General features: G+C 47.3%; 5 protein-coding genes across 5 annotated transcripts; 4 read left to right on the top strand and 1 right to left on the bottom strand.

The window, feature by feature from the left end:
- Positions 1–918: 918 nt before the first annotated feature.
- On the top strand, positions 919–2,222 carry RhiXN_06000 (uncharacterized protein; the record flags this gene model as incomplete). The annotated part of the gene is made up of 6 exons (XM_043325816.1): positions 919–1,037; positions 1,094–1,251; positions 1,297–1,396; positions 1,448–1,608; positions 1,662–1,703; positions 1,762–2,222. 6 exons carry the CDS (start codon positions 919–921, stop codon positions 2,220–2,222), a joined length of 1,041 nt encoding a protein of 346 aa, XP_043181248.1.
- Positions 2,223–3,499: 1,277 nt separating this feature from the next.
- RhiXN_05999 (catalase) lies at positions 3,500–5,404 on the top strand (the record flags this gene model as incomplete). The annotated part of the gene is made up of 7 exons (XM_043325815.1): positions 3,500–3,623; positions 3,680–4,248; positions 4,299–4,412; positions 4,465–4,777; positions 4,831–4,986; positions 5,044–5,169; positions 5,229–5,404. The coding sequence occupies 7 exons, from the start codon at positions 3,500–3,502 to the stop codon at positions 5,402–5,404; spliced, it is 1,578 nt and encodes a 525-aa protein (XP_043181247.1).
- A 648-nt stretch (positions 5,405–6,052) lies between these two features.
- Positions 6,053–8,540, bottom strand: RhiXN_05998 (cytochrome P450 family protein; the record flags this gene model as incomplete). Its single annotated transcript, XM_043325814.1, has 14 exons — positions 6,053–6,103; positions 6,158–6,326; positions 6,394–6,419; positions 6,477–6,584; positions 6,635–6,683; positions 6,742–6,767; positions 6,819–6,837; positions 6,896–7,062; positions 7,113–7,168; positions 7,217–7,777; positions 7,832–7,891; positions 7,941–8,007; positions 8,062–8,141; positions 8,192–8,540. 14 exons carry the CDS (start codon positions 8,538–8,540, stop codon positions 6,053–6,055), a joined length of 1,788 nt encoding a protein of 595 aa, XP_043181246.1.
- Positions 8,541–11,334: 2,794 nt separating this feature from the next.
- RhiXN_05997 (F-box-like protein) lies at positions 11,335–12,738 on the top strand (the record flags this gene model as incomplete). Its single annotated transcript, XM_043325813.1, has 3 exons — positions 11,335–11,364; positions 11,439–12,362; positions 12,421–12,738. 3 exons carry the CDS (start codon positions 11,335–11,337, stop codon positions 12,736–12,738), a joined length of 1,272 nt encoding a protein of 423 aa, XP_043181245.1.
- A 1,883-nt stretch (positions 12,739–14,621) lies between these two features.
- On the top strand, positions 14,622–16,527 carry RhiXN_05996 (uncharacterized protein; the record flags this gene model as incomplete). The annotated part of the gene is made up of 12 exons (XM_043325812.1): positions 14,622–14,714; positions 14,780–14,880; positions 14,939–15,022; positions 15,080–15,161; positions 15,235–15,366; positions 15,418–15,498; positions 15,555–15,664; positions 15,733–15,766; positions 15,822–15,890; positions 15,950–16,100; positions 16,172–16,451; positions 16,506–16,527. The coding sequence occupies 12 exons, from the start codon at positions 14,622–14,624 to the stop codon at positions 16,525–16,527; spliced, it is 1,239 nt and encodes a 412-aa protein (XP_043181244.1).
- Between the last annotated feature and the right edge of the window lie 1,538 nt (positions 16,528–18,065).

Genomic DNA, 18,065 nt, shown 5'->3' with positions numbered 1-18,065 from the left:
GAACTTGCATACATGGTATCTAGTTATGAGACTGATTCTTCAACAAAGCTGACCCACCCTTATCTAAAATGTGATTTGCACCGGTACTATCATTTAACAATGATTGGTTATTCCGCGTCATAGTTGCTCCGTCCCTGAAATAAAGTAGTTTAGTTCAGTTCAAGTCTTGGCGCTTACAGGAAGTAATCTACTGGCGTTTGTTGCATCAACAAATTTGGGGTCAACCAAATCATATTCCCCAATTCAAGTCAGAGGAAGCTGCATTTTACTGTAAACTATAGTAGGAGTCTTGGTCAGTCCCTACGGCTAGTGGAAGTGGACAACCTGGGCTTGGCCACCGATCGTTTGTGTTAGATTCGAACCCCTCGCAATTGCACAATCCCCTTCTCTCAGTTTTTCTTTTCTTGTCGCGTCTGATTGTGGACTGTGTTAATTGCAGCAGCAAGGTCAGAGGTCTCCTTCTAAGCAGGCAGTACTAAGTATACGCTATGTAAGTTAATGGGAAAGCTGAAGCTTCGGTCTCTAGAAACACGCACCAAGCTTAAGTATAATGTCCGCCAACTTGAGCTTTGGAGGCAACATCTTGGGACAGCATGTTCGAACCTTCGTTTTGATATGCAGCCGTCCAAGATCATCACAGTGTTTCTCGGCAGGGAGCGTTCATGCTGATCAAGGGTTTACTTACTTGATTCGTCTTTCTAATGATCTGGTAGATTGCAGTGGCTAGGGTACACTGTCTTGGCATGTATTCGCCGCATTCAGATACGTCCCATTCATTTACTTGCAGGTCTTCTTCCACCATGATATGTGATCTTTTATTCGCTCTTGATGGGCGCTACCTCGTACACTTATAGTCCTCACTCTCACTCAAGTTATCCTTGGGTATCCTCACGAGCGACAACGACACATTGAACCACGATGATAAGGTTTACGTCCATCCTCCTCGCTCTTGGCAGCTTTGCCGCGGCACAAGAGTCCTCGCCGGACTACAAGAACAACATGCTTGCCAAGGTGCTTCTGTTCACGCGTACTGATGGGTATGTTGAAGATGGTGACACTTTCTCAAAGCTAGCTATGTCTGAAACTCCCGTAGGTTCCGTCACGACTCGATCTCCACCGCAGTCAATCAACTTCAGGCCTGGGGACCATATTACAATATCTCATTCGATGCCTCGGAAGACCAGGAAAAGTTTACGGCCGAAAACTTGGCACAATACGACGCTCTTCTGTTTGTACACACGTCAGGCAACAGTAAGCGTGCCTTTAGTTCAGATTATCGTGTTTAATCCTCTGTAGTCTTTGACTCGACTGGGCAGGCAGCATTTGAAGATTACTTGGCCAAGGGCGGTAACTTTGCAGCTGTCCACGCCGCATCCACGACATACATGCTCAATGCGTGGGCCCCTTGGACTGATACCCTAGGGGCGACCTTTATACATCATCCTAGGCATCAAATTGCTACATTTGTCAAGGAGACCACAGGACATCCTGCGACAAACCCAACCCCAGATCGCTGGACATTTGATGAAGAAGTCTATAGTTTTACTTCGGACCCGCGTAAACTGGGCGCCAAGCTTCTCTTTTCAGTCGACTCTTCTAGTTACAAGGGTGTGTTCTTCCCCCCTATCCATTTCTACTATTCCTCAATTTATATTTTCCAGAGAACAATATTGTTGAGGAACAAGGAAATCCGCATCCAATCGGTTAGAAAGTCCTCTAAAATTCTAGATTCTTTTAATAATTTTGACTTTCCGTCTATAGCTTGGTACCAAGATTACTCAGCTGGTGCAGTAGTAAAGAGCGGCGATCCCGGCCCCGGTATTGCTGGTCGGTCTTTCTATTCATCACTAGGCCACAACAACTCGACGTGGATGGACGACACATTCATGAAGCACATAATGGGCGGTCTTTCCTGGACCTTGGCTTCGAATACCACCCGGGTCGCCGCAGGACTGTACAACGGGGCGCAACCCACCGTGCACACTGGAGCATCCAATAACAGAACCTCCGTCGCCGCCAGCGCGTGGGCTCCAGTTCTAGGCTCAGATCAAATTGCTCCCCCACCCCCACCCCCCAAAACTACGCCTACGTCCGATGGTGGGCCAGAATCTACTGGTGGTGCTACTATTTCATCGTCATCGGGCGCATTTACCGACGTTCCTGTCAGTGTCTGGGCCACCTTTGGTACGGCCTTGGGCGCGATACTTGGTGCTTTGCTTTAAAATACTCTTATTTGGGCTCTGATTTTTGACTTTTTTTTATGAGCACTCGAGAAGTTCGGGCTATTGTGATGCGTTTTATAAGACATTTCAGTAACGTTGGTTTTCTACCCTCTGGGGATATTACATGATGCATAATTGTGACCATGACCCACCATGTTTTGCTTCCTCTCTCACACACACTCTCGGTGTCATCTTTCGGCGACTCGGACATTTGGTTAGATCTACTCTTTCGGGAGTTTGGACTTGAGCGATTCCTGGTATTTGTCTCTTGGATAGCCATTTAATGAGTCATACGATGATGTGAACGTTTCTCAGTAGGACAGGGGTAGTGATCGTGAAATTGAGGACTGACTTGTCACTCACCTGAAAAAGCTCATCCAGATGAAATCATCATTCATACCAATGTTGTCCGCTTGTAGTGCGACTAGTTCTCTAAATTGTCAACTCGGTATATTATATTCCTTTACGAACCATATTTTTGAGATGATGTGGCCAAATGAACTTGAGGTGGGAGAACGCCGAATCTTCAAATGAGTGCTTGAATGACGGTTCACGAGGTCACATTCCTGAGTATAGTATTAGAAAGGGCAGATACCTCTTAGAATTAGCAAATGAAACGACTAGGACGTGGGACAAAATGATATGATTGCTGTAGGCCGCGGCACTGATGTCATCTGCCTTGATGATCGGCGTGAAGATTGCGGCCCCTTGGTGAGTGCTCAGACTCCTGGAAACGCCACTTGTGACACATATATATTTATCTTCGGATCTCAGTTCAGGTCATATGGCATCCTCGTTAAGAAGGTCTGTAAAGAACAAGAGACTAGTAATGGTTTTTTGTCTTTCACACGTTGCGTGAATTCGTGCCTACCGCAGCATTAGAAGTGTGATTTTCTACGCCCAGGCTAGCGCATATAAGAAGAATTCCATTCGCGAGCGGAAAACGTACATAGAAAAGGACCAAGAGACGATAGTTAAACCGACACATGACCCCAGGCTCTGCACTTCGACAAACGAAACACCCAAGTCGGGGTGGGCGCAAATGCTAAAAAGGCAAGTACCGGGATATCACGTGACTAGGCCTCGGGAGCCGCGGTGCAAAGTGACCAATGGGCGGATAGGTGTTGTGAGCTCAGGGTGTGCCTCGGGTCCCGAGGTGGTCCAGCCATTAACGTCATATGGGCTTCGATATGAGCTCATGATGTTTCCAGATCGGGACAGTGCATATAAGATGACCGCTGGGAGCTCTTTGTTCATCTCCATAGTTCTGTTACACGATGCCCTCTCAGCAAGTACTCGACAACAAGGACGGTGCTGTCTACACCACATCCAACGGTGCTCCTTATCCCGAGCCTTACGAGGCGCAGCGTGTTGGCCCACACGGCCCGCTCTTGCTGCAAGGTCTGTGGCTGTTGGCTGTGAATTATTCACCATATTGATTAATTGTGGATATACAGACTTCCACCACATTGACCTCCTCGCTCACTTTGACCGCGAGCGTATCCCAGAGCGTGTTGTCCATGCCAAGGGGGCCGGAGCGCATGGATATTTTGAAGTCACCCATGACATTTCTAACATCTGCCGTGCTGCCATCTTCAACAAGGTCGGCAACCGTGCCCCCGTGACCGCTCGCTTTTCCACCGTCGGTGGCGAGTCCGGTTCGGCAGACACTGCTCGTGACCCCCGTGGTTTCTCAATCAAGGTTCGCACCGAGGAAGGAAACTGGGATTGGGTCTTCAACAACACTCCGGTCTTCTTCATCCGCGATCCCGCCAAGTTCCCCCACTTTATCCACACCCAGAAGCGTGACCCGCAGACAAATCTCAAGGATGCGGATATGTTCTGGGATTATCTCAGCCAGAACCCCGAGAGTATCCACCAAGTCATGATTCTCTTTGGCGACCGTGGCATTCCAGACGGATACAGGCACCAGCACGGATACTCTGGACATACCTTTAAATGGTACAACGAGAACGGCGACTTCCACTATGTACAGGTTCACTGCAGGAAGCAGGGCGGCTTCAAGGTATGTGAAATGCGGCTGGTTCTAGAGCGGGTTTTAACAGACATCGACAGTTCCTAACTCAAGAAACGGGAGTCGAGCTCGCTGGTTCTAACCCTGACTACGGTACCCAAGATTTGTTTGAGGCAATCGAGAAGGGTGAACCTCAAAAGTGGGATGTCTTTATCGTAAGCAAAACATTATTCAATGACTTGGTCTCGAATAACCTTGGATCCATAGCAAACCATGACGCCTGAGCAAGCTGAGAGCTTCCGCTACAACATCCTCGATCTGACCAAGATTTGGCCACACAAGGATTACCCACTGCAGCCAATCGGAACCCTCGTTCTTGACAGGAACCCAGAGAACTACTTTAACGAGATTGAACAAGTAGCCTTCTCACCTTCCCACTTGGTTCCTGGTGTCGAGCCAAGCGCAGACCCAGTCCTCCAGAGCAGGTTGTTCTCGTACCCCGACACTCATCGTCACAGACTCGGAGTCAACTACCAACAGATTCCGGTCAACGCTCCGCTGTGTCCAGTGGCTAACTTCCGTGAGTCCGTGAACTGCACCTCCAGAGCATATATTAATATGGAATCTCTCCAGAACGTGCCGGGTTCATGAACGTTTCGTCACAGGGCGCCCGACCAAACTACCAATCTTCACTCGCGCCATTGACGTACAAGAAAGAAGGCAGGATATCCAAGAGGCACGAGATCTTTGAAGGAGCCGCAGTTTTGGATTTGAGCGAGTTGACCGAGCGTGAGTTTGATCACTGCAGACTGCTGAACGACCCAGATTTAATGCCTGTATTCATAGTCGACTTTGAGCAGCCACGCGCGTTGTGGCAAAAGGTTATGAAGGATGACGCTAAAGAACGGTTCGTCAAGAACGTTGCTGGCCATCTTGGCGGCGCCAAGAGTGCGGAAATCAAGGCTCGTCAACGTGAGTGTTCAATACTGGAATAATGGTCTCCAAAAAATAGTTGACATTTTGGTGAACAGTGTCCGTCTTTGCTGCTGTTGACCAAGATCTCTCGGACCGCATCGCCAAGGCCATGGGTGTTCCCACTGCCAAGCCACTCCAGGTCAAGCCTGCTTCTGCGGCCCTCAAGTTCAAGGCCGGCTGTGCGCATACCCCGTTTTGCATCAACAATGCTCAAAACGTGAGGTCCCACTGAGTACCTCGACTCCTCCAAGTAACGACTGTCCACGTTTGTTGTCATGAAACTGTACAAAATTAAATTGTAGCTATATACGACCGTCACATATATTCCATTGTTTCGCACTCACCCACCGAGCTTGTGTCCGTCCGAGCGCAATGTGGTAATCGCTCGGAATCGTACCTGCACCCCGCGACCTAAGAACTAGAAATAGGGAGAAATTTTTGACGGAAATGCCCCCGCTTGGACCACTTGGGGGCGCAAAAGATCCGTTCCACGTGATACCCAAGTTATAAGTTGTTACATAACTACGTCAACTGAAACCTGCATGCTATACAATGCACCTGTTTTACGAGAAGTTCAACTCATAGGGCGGAGCTATTTCTACCACATCTCATCCTCTGGTCATGGCTAGATTTAGAGTGCTGCATATATCCTCGACTTCTGAAGGAAGTATGCTTTCTCAAGATGGATGATGTGTGTTTTCTTGAATTGGTTGGGATCATCTGTACTGACAAGCAAATGGTACATGTGCATTTCACGCCATGCTGTTCCTTGGCTACATATATGGACCAATTTCGGGGTTACAACCCCCTCTGCAAATTCATCGTAAATTTCCGAATACTACCAGTCGAGTTCTTTACTTGTAACCTTGCTGAAGTACTACTACTCCTCCACCAGTAAACTTGCCTCTTTCATTCTAATCCAGAGCCCTCCCTATATCACACATCAGTACGTACTAAGATGAAGTTTAAGATACCGGCTACTCACATTGCAATAAATCGTCAAATGGCTCTTGGGCCAAATCTTCTCGTATACCTTCCGGCCCTCCCCGTTCTTCCAATCGGCCGGAGGTAACGTCCCCGCTGGATAAGCTTCGGGAACAAGTTCAAAGGACTCGACTCTTTGAAGCAGACGCGAGAGAAAGTACGATGTCTCGCTGGACGGAAAAAGACATGTTAAACAAGTGCTTTGTAATAGATATGTGCATAAGAGCTTCGACCCACTTGTAAGCAAACTGTTGGCCAAGGCACTACAAGTACATTCGTTAGGATTCAGTCATCTAACTTATAGAACAGGTAGTACTTACGATTCGGGGACCGGCGTTGAATGGGAGGAAAATGAACGGATTTGGGGTTACATATTTTTTCAACCTGTCGTCCAACCATCGCTCGGGATCGAATTCGTCTGCGTCGGGCTACGATAATATCAGATCAGTACGAGGTAGGTCTTAGGTTGAGAACATACACCCCAAAGATCCTTGCGTCTGTGCATGTGGAGTACCGAATACGGTATTCTGAAAGAAGCTTTGTCAATAACAGATACCCCAATATCGATTCAAAGGAAATGCGTACGTTGCTCCAGCGGGAACATAATACTTCTTTTCGCCCGAATTCAGCACTGTAGATTTGACCGCGGTCCGCTCACTCACAGGTACGGCAGGGAACAACCTATCCAATCACAGGTTAATTTGAAACGTGAATACCACCCAAAGTCTATAAAATGAACCTCAGAGTCTCGTTGATTACGGCCCTCAAGTACTTCATTTCTTTAAAGTCCTCGGGTGTAGGATGGTTGGATGTTCCCAAGCGACCAAGGACCTCGCTCCGGAGCTTATCCATTATCTTGGGATTTTCGGCTAGGATATACACGGCGAAAGTCAAAGTTGCAGCGGTCTAATAAGAGTGAGTGAGTGCTCGAGGTAAAAGGGTTACTTGATACGCACTGTGTCTCTTGCGGCTACTAGAATATTGATTAACTCATCCTTGATTACCGATATGTCTATTTTCATCTCAGATATATGCATATATGCGCACGGTGAACGCTTACCATCAGTAAACTGCACCAGATGATCTAGAAGAGTATCCTCTGCTTCTTCCATCCCATCTGTACTAATGTTCTCAAATTCTGCTTTGGAATTTCGGTTGAGACCTGAAATACGCTTTCTGTCCAATTTTTGCCTTAAAAGCGGTGTGATGTACGCATCAATAACATCCATGTCTTGCTTCGTTCGGTCCCAGAAAAGCTCCATCCAAGACCAAAGGTGGCCCAGTGCAAGGCGATAAGTCAGAGATTCTTGGGCCCGTCCAAAAGCCGCTGCAAACGAGGCACTATTGTCCTTGGGCTTTTCGTGAGGATAGGGGAGGGTAGAATCTAACGAGCGAACATCCGCGCCGAACAGGAATTCGGTTCCTGAATCAAGAGTGAATCGGGCGACCAGGTCTTGAAAGTCCACTGCGATAGGTTGTCCTGGCCGGGCTGGCTCATTGAGCCGGGATAAGATCTTGGATATGGCAAGGTCAGAATGTCGGGCAAAATTATCAAAGTGAGAAATGCGGTCGCGAGAGAAATAGGGTCGGGACATGCCGCGATGGAACTTCCACATGTCCCCTGATTAAAGTGGTGATAAGTCAAAGATATCAAAAAGAAAATGCGGCACTTAACCATCGGCATTAAAAACACCCTTCCCCAAAACTGTATCCATTTTTCCTCGGAATAGCGTCCCTGTCCAAACGTCAAGACGAAAGACAGAGAACTCTATCGGTCTCCCCACCTTTCTCAAAATTATTAAAATCAGTGCTCAAAACTGCTTTAATGTTTTCTGGCTCAAAAGTCATGATCTTGTGGCGATACTAGATTGAGCTACGAGCGACGCTGAAATGAATGAAACTAACCTGGTCCTCGCCAAAAAGCCGTAGGTTGAACGTGTAGCCGTATTTCTTGGAAAGCTTGGCCCACGGTGCCGTACAATAATCTAGTCGCATACCCTTAAATCTTTGGTTCCGGAGTATTAACACGACGCACCTGTTTCTCGACTGTGCATCACAAACGAAATAAGGTCCAGATTCCACGGCCAATTGAGTTTCACACGAGGCACCTCAATTACATCTGGGCCAAGGCGTTTACGGTCGGCCTGACGCTGATACTCTTTCATCACCTTGCGGGAGAAAACAAAAGTCATCCAAAGGATCGCAGTCTGTATAATCGTAGGGAGTCCCAAAAACTCCTTCAAAACCCAGGGCGAAGAGCCGGTCAATGTCGCTCTAGAAAGAACATTTTGAGCAAGAATGGCAACCCCAGGGGGAAGTACTAGGCTGGGAATCGAATGTAAGACTATTGAGAGACCAGCCCCCCATTTCAGAGTGCGAGGCATTATGGTCAGGATAACGTTTCGATTCGAATTCGGTGGAAGTAATGGGTCCTAAGTGAATACTGCAATATACCGGAGTCGGCTCTATTCACAGACTCTCGTGGGACGAGGCGCTTTATATCCAGAGAATTCCAATCCGAGACTACATCGGGTAGAAGGACTAGAGGTATACGTATATATCCCCTTGATTTTGTAATGGGGTAACCAAGTTGCAGCATGTATTGATGCCCGACACGGTCCGATGACCTGTACGATGGAGATTCATCACCCTTTCTCTGGATTTCGATTGGCCATCTGGTCTGGCGAGACGCGCTATGACCCTAGGGAACATGACTTGTTCGGAGATCCGGGCGAACCATGCCCGACCCAACCACACCCCGACAATCAATAGAGCATGGTTTCTCCCCGGAAGTATCACATGTAACACATTGGTGCTAAGCTTTATTCTGAGAGATTTTTTTGGCTCCCAGCATCGATGCTAATGAGAGGAAACCCTCTCACCACGGAATGGAATCGTAGCCTACGTCTTCACATGATAGTTCCTATTAATCTTTGAGACGTTCTCCGGTCGATACTACGCGCTGCAGTAGTTTTGTATAAATGCATCGAGTTGAAGTCACCTATATTCAATCGCAGACAACAGGCCACGAATCCCGGGCTTTACATTATTTGCACCACGGGTACGAATTCTGCTTAGGTAAGAGTACTGTAAGCCGCATTCGTGTGGTAGATCTGACTGCGATGCGATCAGGGCGCTGACATTCTCATAGCATTTTGAGAAACCACATTACATCAAACACCTTATAGCGGCCATTATCGGCAGTGCGCTTGAAGCTCAAAATGTAATGCACTCACTACCGCAGAATCCCCCGAACCCAGAGTTGTGCGACTTGAGTTGTGTACATCAGTCTCTCCTCATGACTCGTACGTTACTTCTGGATCTGGGAACGGTGCAACATTTTTCTGGAACACTTGAATACTGGGGCGACACCTTGATAGTCTTGGTAATCCCAACACATACGTCCAGTGTGGGAAACACAATGGCACCCACCTTTATGGCTGGAGCTATATGACTATTCGCATATGGGCCACACAAAATGGATAAATTGCTCTTGGGCTCACAGTTGTGGCACCCGGCTTATTGTCGATCCATTAATATGCTACACAATGAATTGTAGCACTGCTGATCCAACCATATTGCCTGAAATGCCCAAACCATATTGATCCATTTTTCGGTCCACTCAAAGGCCATATGACTTGATTTCGGTTCTTTAAATCTTTGCTCAACATTATGCGCTCGGTCTTATCCCAGACGATGAGACTATCCGTTGACTTTAGGGCCTCAGTAACGGAAAGGCGTTACTTGGTTCGCTCAATCAATATCCTGATCAATCAGGCCGATTCGGTTCACTGGCCTGCAAATGACACTTGAGTATTCTCTGGCACACCTAATGCGACTATATGCGTGTGGGATGCACAGACCGACGGAATTGCTCTGGGCGCATTGGAAGGATAAACTGAAATTGTGACGTCAGTGACGCTCTCCTCTGAAGGGAACCCTTGTTGTGTCTGGTCGGCCACGGGATCCTGGATAAACGTGTTGGATGCAATGTCAAGGTATGGAGATGCAATTACCGGGGTCCCGTTCTCTTGTGATGGTGTCCATTTTGCCTGGGCCTCAACCAATAAACACGGATGTAGGATATTGGCCGTTCACAGTAGGAGCTGGTGTTCAATCTGATGAGTGAACGCAATCACCCGACCATGTCCTTTGGGATTTTGCCTAATAGTGGGATAGCCTCAGGCTCGCGATGGGCAGATAAAGCAACGTGGGTTTTACGATACACAATATTCACACCAAACTATCGGCCTACTTGTGGCTAAGTAATGTCCCAGACGTCCAGTGTACAAATAAGTGCACTCGGGTTTTACTCTGGTATAAGAAATTGACAAAGACATAAAGGGGCCGGATGGCCAAGACTGCTTATACAGGTCCCTCTAGATTCGCATAATCCATCGATACGCCCAGCCGCCAAGCTCTCGATCTCAAGTAATACCTGAATTTGGCCTAATTTCAGCTACACGAGGATGAGCGAATCGTGGATGAGGCGTTTTGTATTTTATTTTTGATTCTACGAATTAGAGTTGACTTATTCGTAAGTATTATAGGAGACACCTAAATCAGCCAATGTTACCCTGCATATCACACCCGCAATCAAGAGCAACTATCTACGAAGAGCGTTAAACGATTCAGCCGATTGGCGACATAAAGCACTTTGATTTCCTAAAACCTCCCATTCCGAGTATATTTTATCCAATATAGATACCCAGCCATAAACCTCGTGGTTGCCCTGCAATAGTAACGATTTCTTCGTGCGTAGTATCACTAATATGGTAGCCCATCCTCCAGTTGACCTCTTATTTCATGGGCAAATTCGGTGCTTGTTGACATGAGTCCAGTTTAAAGTAACCTTTCTACGTTTCATGATCAGGCACGCGTGTGTTTGTTACGTAATCAGTCCCTATCAGTATCGGTCCTAACGGCATGCTTCCACCTCGTTCCCAACCTCAACGTCCGGCCAACTTCTTACTTCCACTCTACTTGAGCCTCCCTGTTGACTTTAATATTTGTGTCTAACGATTATTTACGTCCCAAGCGGACCCTTTGTTTATTGGTAAGGCTATATATCTCGATGTTCTTTCCTCGTTGCCATCGACTGACATCAACAGTCAATTCTTTCAAGTAGAGATATATATTATCATTTATCCCGAGCGTTAGGAAGGTACACCGTACGCCATGAGGTATATGGTCGCTCTGCGTAGCTTGGTAAGTTATAAGAAGCCACCTCATCGTCTGCGGGAAGCGCCCGCCCGCGTCAGTTACTCACGGCGGTGTCCTAGTTGTCTCGATCCCAGAAACAAACTCAGACCGAACCCATAGTCCGACTCCCCTTTGAAATTCTCTTGTACATATTTTATCTTTGCCCCTTGTCGGACGTTGTTCGACTTATACGGGTCAATAAGTTCTTCTACAAGCAACTCCACCCACTCCTTTTCGAAACTCTCAACTTCCATGCGGACAAGTCCTCGAAACGCTCGGCTGCCGCGTGTAGACTCATCTTGCGAAATCCGGAATTGGGAAAGGCTGTGCTTCGATTCGATCCCGCTGGCGGTGCCAAGCGGTTACGGTCGAACAAAGCGGAGGAATTGTCCAAATTACAGGCCGACGCGATAGCACATATGCCAAATTTGGTCGACATGAATATTTGGGGACGGGCTATTCTTCCTCATCACCTTCAACAAATTGCTGAAAATCCAGTGGAGAATCTGCGCAGGCTTACTCTGATGCAAGTTATCCCTGACGATTCTCTCAGCGTCGTCCCCGAGCTCGTCCGTGCCCACCCCAATCTGACCGAGCTACGACTGTGGCCTACCCTCAGAGCCGATCAATTTACGGATACCTCACAACAAGGATTCACGCTTGATCGTGCCGACGCACCCCATTTGCGCAGTTTTACAGGGTCATTACCGGTCCTTGGAGATTTGCTCCAAGATACAGATGAGCGAAGCCAGGAAACCAAGGAACCAGTGGAACCGATTACGCATGCTACTATCGCATCACCGATCCTCCTGCATGAACATTTTGAAGATTTGAGCGTACTCAAAGCCAATGGCTCTTCGTTGCGCTCCTTCCAATGCCATGTGGTTGTGGCAAACTGGCATGCCATGGAGGTTATTGCAAAGGCCATGCCCCAACTTGAAGTTCTCAAACTACACGTACTCGCCAACTTTAAGCGCGATCGATTTGTAGGTTTCATTAACCAGGTGTGTTTTATTTTATTCACATTTCCATTGCTTTGTTCGAGCTAATGTTGTAACCAAGGTCGAGGGCTTGGAGCATTTCACGGATCTCCGGGAACTCCATCTGAATTCGCGTGACGTGACGGTTTTCCACAGGACTGCGTTCGCAAAAAAGGGTGCGGAGCAAGAAGTGGTCGAAAAACTCGCTCAACAGTGCAAGACTCTGCGCGTAATCACCATGCCACCGTACCGCCGGTGGGTGATGCAGCCCGATGGAAACTGGGACGTACTGTCGGGTCAAGAATTGAATGAACATATTAGCTTTGTCAAAGCACAGCTCGGCCGGCCCAACGATGGTCAATTGCGAAGTGTTGGATCCACGTCGGGGCCTATATCATAAGAACTTGGTGGCGGTGTGCGGATATCGTTCACCACAAGGCTGAACTTTCGCAGCTTCGTCTCTTTTTCAGTTGGGCCACATTTCCCCGGTTCGTTATTTTCACATCATCATTATTCTCATAGCATTTGATACCAAAATTGTACTCTCCTTACATCTCTCATCTCACATCTCACATCGCTCTCTCTCTCTCTCTTTTCATATGGGACCTGATTATGTTGTATATACTGGCCGTCTGTATCGCTTTCTTTCTTTCAACCTTCTCACATGTATATCGAATCACGTTAGGCTTCCGGGTTAGCTTTTTACCTTCGACCACTCATTTGAAAGGGCTTAGTTTATTTCTGCAAAGAGTCGAAAACTCAAAACGCGGCTTCTTGGTCTGGCTGAGTACTTTACAACCGGACATACAGTGGTCTGGATTTGTACAAGTATATACACTTGGAGCCGGCCGCTATTCTCCTGACGAAAGGTTATAAGCTTCTCGCCCGTCAAGCGCCACACACTACCATGTGTGTACACTCTGGCGCGCTCAGGAGCAGGGCTGGAATTTCACCGATAACAATGATGCGCAGCGATCAAGTTCGATGATCGCCCAGACCGAGTCGTACATGTAGTTTCAGATTTATACATACTTTCACTATTTTCAGGTCTGACTGCCATCCTACGGCGATCAACACTGCCACCCGCTTCCTGAGTACTTCCGGATTTGCACAAGGATCCATATTCGCTTGATCCCCACACAGACCACTGTTCTTGTGGCTTGAAATTTTACTACATTGCTGAGTCTGAATATGGGCATGTTCGACACTTATTTGCCAAGGTTTCGATCTTCGAAGAGGCTTCCCTGTTTTAATCTCGAAGCGATACAAACATGTGAAAAATGATCTTGAGCTTGTTGTCATCATGATTCGGCCAGTTTACGCCAGCATCTCATACTAAGAGATGAGGGCGTTCAATTGGGTACATGTGTGATGGTGATGATAATTATTGGATTTGTATCAATGTTAGTGTATTTCTCAGACTATGCTTAAATATAACTGGCTCGTTGTAAGGCACCACACTCCAAGATGCTTATGCCAGTTCGATGTCTCACCACTAAAGTATCCACATGGATCCACTCGAATAGTTTGAATTTGGTATCTGGCCATTCCCATGTGTGCCGGACATGAAATACCGATCTACCTGTCAGAGGTGAAAGTTTGCAACAGACCGACGCGCGCAGAGCTGGTGCCTGGCGGGACCGGTGGCTCGATAGATGCCTTGATGTGCGACTCGAACTGATACCCCGGATTGCTGAGTTCTGTGTTCTGAATTCGATTAATTTCTGCGGTTGCCGCGGGGAGAGCGGGGGGCGGGTGGCTCGGATCGAAGAAACCTGTCATCGTCAAAGTTTATCCACCATGAAAATGTACCCGGGCCGGGCGGTGGAGCTGTCAGTTTCTATTCAGTTCGCACGCGAGGCCGTGTACAGTATCTAGATAAAACACGCACCACGGTATCCGAGTCGACCCGTTTGTAACTGAGATTTAGCTATCTCTATTGCGGCGTGTTGCGAATGCTCCTGATCGAATGAGGGATACGGTCTTAGTAATCACTCCATTTGTCCCACTCCCTAGCCTAGTCCACTACCGCTTAACCCCGAGGACCCTATTTCGGAATCTGTGGTCCCAGTTCGCGATACCCCGATGCGTCACATGGAATCTTTCAACCCAACCCTATCAAATTATCCATTTGATTTGTTCGCTGGAGAGATTTCAAACAGATCGACTCGGCAATATTGATATTCGACCAACGTACATATATCACCCCCTGTTGTGTGCAATGCGCGGTTATCTTTCTGGATCCTCCTAACACCTCTCCTCCCCCGTCTTCATCGACCCGCCATGTGGCCGACATTTGAGACGGAAAAGCCCGTCGTGCCCCTGCCGATCACGGATGGAGATATGAGGCTGGCCACCTTGGCTTTTGGCTTTACTGTGCGTGACCTTGTGACCGTCGTGATAACTTTCAACTCAATTGACTCTTGTGCCTCTGATCCTAGATCGGCTTTGGCTATTTTGTCGTGTGGCACGCAATTAGACAGACACAAAAGACACGCCGATGGAGCGCCTACATTATCATGTGCTGGCTTGAAATTTTAGTGTATGTGGCAATGCATTTAGCTACATCCACAACTACGATCAACTAACACCTTGAAAAGTTGCACTGTGTTCGCTATAATATGCTGGCTCTATTTGTGCGGAATAATAGAGTACTCGTTCTGGTTCTACTTTTGGATTTTGACGTAAGTAAACATTCCCACGCGAGCGACTTCGGTTGATTAAATGCGGCTGTAACGTAGCATGTGGGCATTCCAGGTCCAGTTCTTACTCCAAATTATCGTGAATCGTATATGCATTCTGCTTCCCACTCCTTCGCGAAAGGTGAGCTCGGTCTCGAACAATAGGTGTATTTGTCTTGTGAGACGTGGTGGCTGAATACGGTTATGGTTTGTAGTTTTGGCTCAAATTCATCATTGGCGCATGGATCACTGCTATCAATATCACAGTCTACTGTATATGGGTTCCGGCTAAACTTCAAATCTCGGATAGATACCGCGTTATTAACTTGTACTGGGACCATACAGAGGTACGTGTACACCTCCGACAGGCTGAGCTGTCGCTTACAAACAAATTGCAGAAAGTTTTGTATCTCATCACCGACGCCATTCTCAACTACATGTTTATTCGTATCATCAGGAAGCGTCTTGTTGCCATGGGTGTACGCATGCGTCTGTTGCCCCCTACATGTTTCAAGGATACTGACAACCTTCACAGCTGAAGAAATATGACAAACTAGTCAAGTTCAACGAAAAGATTATCATGGTTTCACTGTCCATGGACGTACTTATCATCGGGATGATGAGCTACCGAAACGACTTTGTATAGTAAGTAAGATCCGTTTGGGGTACCTCGACCGAGGCTGAGATCCGACATATTAATTTTAATTACTTAGCATGCAATTTCACCCGGTTGCATATATGGTCAAGGTAGGTTGCTCACGAGTGTTACGTGAAATATCAGTTGACACATTGGAGAATTCAGCTTGAAATCGAAATGTGCATGTCCAAACTTATGGTTAAAGTCGCTACCGGGACTGGAGTCAATGTTTACGTGAGTGATTAGTGACGCCGGTGTTCGATTAATGCTGAAATTGCTCGCATCATTTGTAGGAAGGCCCAGATCACACTTCGTCTCAGAGCAATTCGCGAGACCCAACCCGCCGAACAACGTACAACCAGGGTCGTGACACTGTGAACATCCAAGTTGCGACTCATGTGGTCACACATACGGACCATGAGATTGAAGATCAAGAGGCTCATGGTAAGATCTATGATCCGCATCCCTTCATTGGGTTATTCACTTATACGCATTGTGTGTGCTTTTGCGAATAGAGCTCGAGGAGCGAGATCAGAAGCAACGAGTTCTCGATGATTCCGACCTCGAGAATGGTTCGAGACTAAGAACTATTTCATTAGTACCAGAAGACGATCAAGAAAGCACTCGAACCGCCGACACAACCCAGAAGCGAGGAGAGTGGGGGCCCACTAACTCTCAGGGATGGAGTGACAACGCCGCCGCGGACGTTCAGGATCGCCGAGCGGTCACATTTAGTCCTTCGCCTGAGCCCCGACCGGGGACCGGGGAGAGCGAGGTGGATCATAATGCTAGTACGTATGTGTCCTATTTGGGAACGACTAGCGTGCGCGTTTTGCATTCCTCGGGTAGGGATGCTGCCGGCACACCCTAGAGTCTGACAATGGAGTGTACGATTATGCCGATCCTTACTAGCAGATCACTCATTATTTTTTATGCGGTTTTCATCTTTAATTATTTGGGACTTGTGGTGCGAAGTGTACGTTTCACTCTTGTCTTTTTTTACATCCAGTTTTGTCTCGAATACAGTTCAGCATACAACTATAGTGTCATTATACATTCATCCAATGAAATCAACATCCAGATTATGTGAGAGGTCTTACTTCGGTGTGTGTGTTGATTGTGAGTCTTCAGGAATGACTTATGTCACTCATATGACCTGATCACATGGATTGTATGCGTTAATGTGTCTCATCTGTGCTTCGAAAGGTACGCGTGGATGTAACTACCATTTCAAGCCAGCATTTCCGCTAAGTAATGAAATAGGGTGCATATGCTATATCGTTGGCGCAATGCTATTTATTCATTCAGTCACCGGAATCCGGAGCACGCGGAAGATGGCAGCTTATCTCCAACGCGCGCTTGATGTGAATTGAAAAGGATGAAATCGTAAAAGTGGTGGCAAGCCGATCTTTGGTTAATAGTAAGCCCAAGTGGCATTCGGCACACAAAGGCGGATAGAGCTATAATATCGTGGTTCGATGGTAGCTAGGAGTTATGCCAAGTTTTGAACGATCCTAATTCGAGGGCGATAGGAAGTGGTTTCGCAACCACGAGGCTTGCGCCGTGAGCCAATTACAGCAAGGTTCTTATCCAATCAGCTCCCATGGGTTACGACCAAGATCCTATGGAGCTAGTTTCTATCAGACAATGCTCCGATTGCACCGCGCTATGGTAGGTTTCCTACTGACTGACGCCACAGATACGTCGCAACAGACCAAGATGGATAAATACACCGGTTGCGAAATTATCATCATCTAAGCTACAAAAAGAGTAGGTTCGGGTGGAGCCAGTTCAGGTGCTTACCTTTTTGCTTTGAGATCAGTTTATTAGATCAGGGCTATGAGGCCGCATATAACATTGACAAGTGGGAATAGGTTGAAACATTACGGCATTCCTAGTTGAGCTGATGCTGAAATGACGGCTGTGCTGTTTATTTGTGCTCCACGTGACTTGCGATACACACACGCACACATATGTTTGAAATCAATTACGCGCTAACCAACTCTACAGTTTGGCTTACTTTGGGGTTTAGAACTTGTGGACACCGGCGACCATTATCTGATCCCGCGTGTGGCAGTAGTAGCGGCGAGGAGGTTTAGGGGATTCTAGGCAAGTCGTCATTTGTATACACTGTCGGATCATATCTAAAGACCATTATGTTTATTTTCTTTTAGGTAGCTATTACTTTGTTCAACTTTCGGCGACCCACGATACGCAACGACATTGACGCTAACGAGCTCCCAGTCTTCGGCTTCGACTTCAGCTTCGACTCTCGTTCTTGTGTCTCCAGATTTATTCGGCAAAACCCCAACTGATCTTTCCGTAGTAGTCGACCCAACATCCACTACTATCATCTCTCCATCTAATCTTTCTATCTCATCTGATTCGGTTTGTGGTTTCCAGTCTCTT

This window comes from Rhizoctonia solani, chromosome 6 (genome assembly GCF_016906535.1).
Source record: "Rhizoctonia solani chromosome 6, complete sequence".
Lineage (NCBI taxonomy): Eukaryota > Fungi > Basidiomycota > Agaricomycetes > Cantharellales > Ceratobasidiaceae > Rhizoctonia > Rhizoctonia solani.
This window is presented reverse-complemented; position numbering and strand designations above follow the sequence as displayed.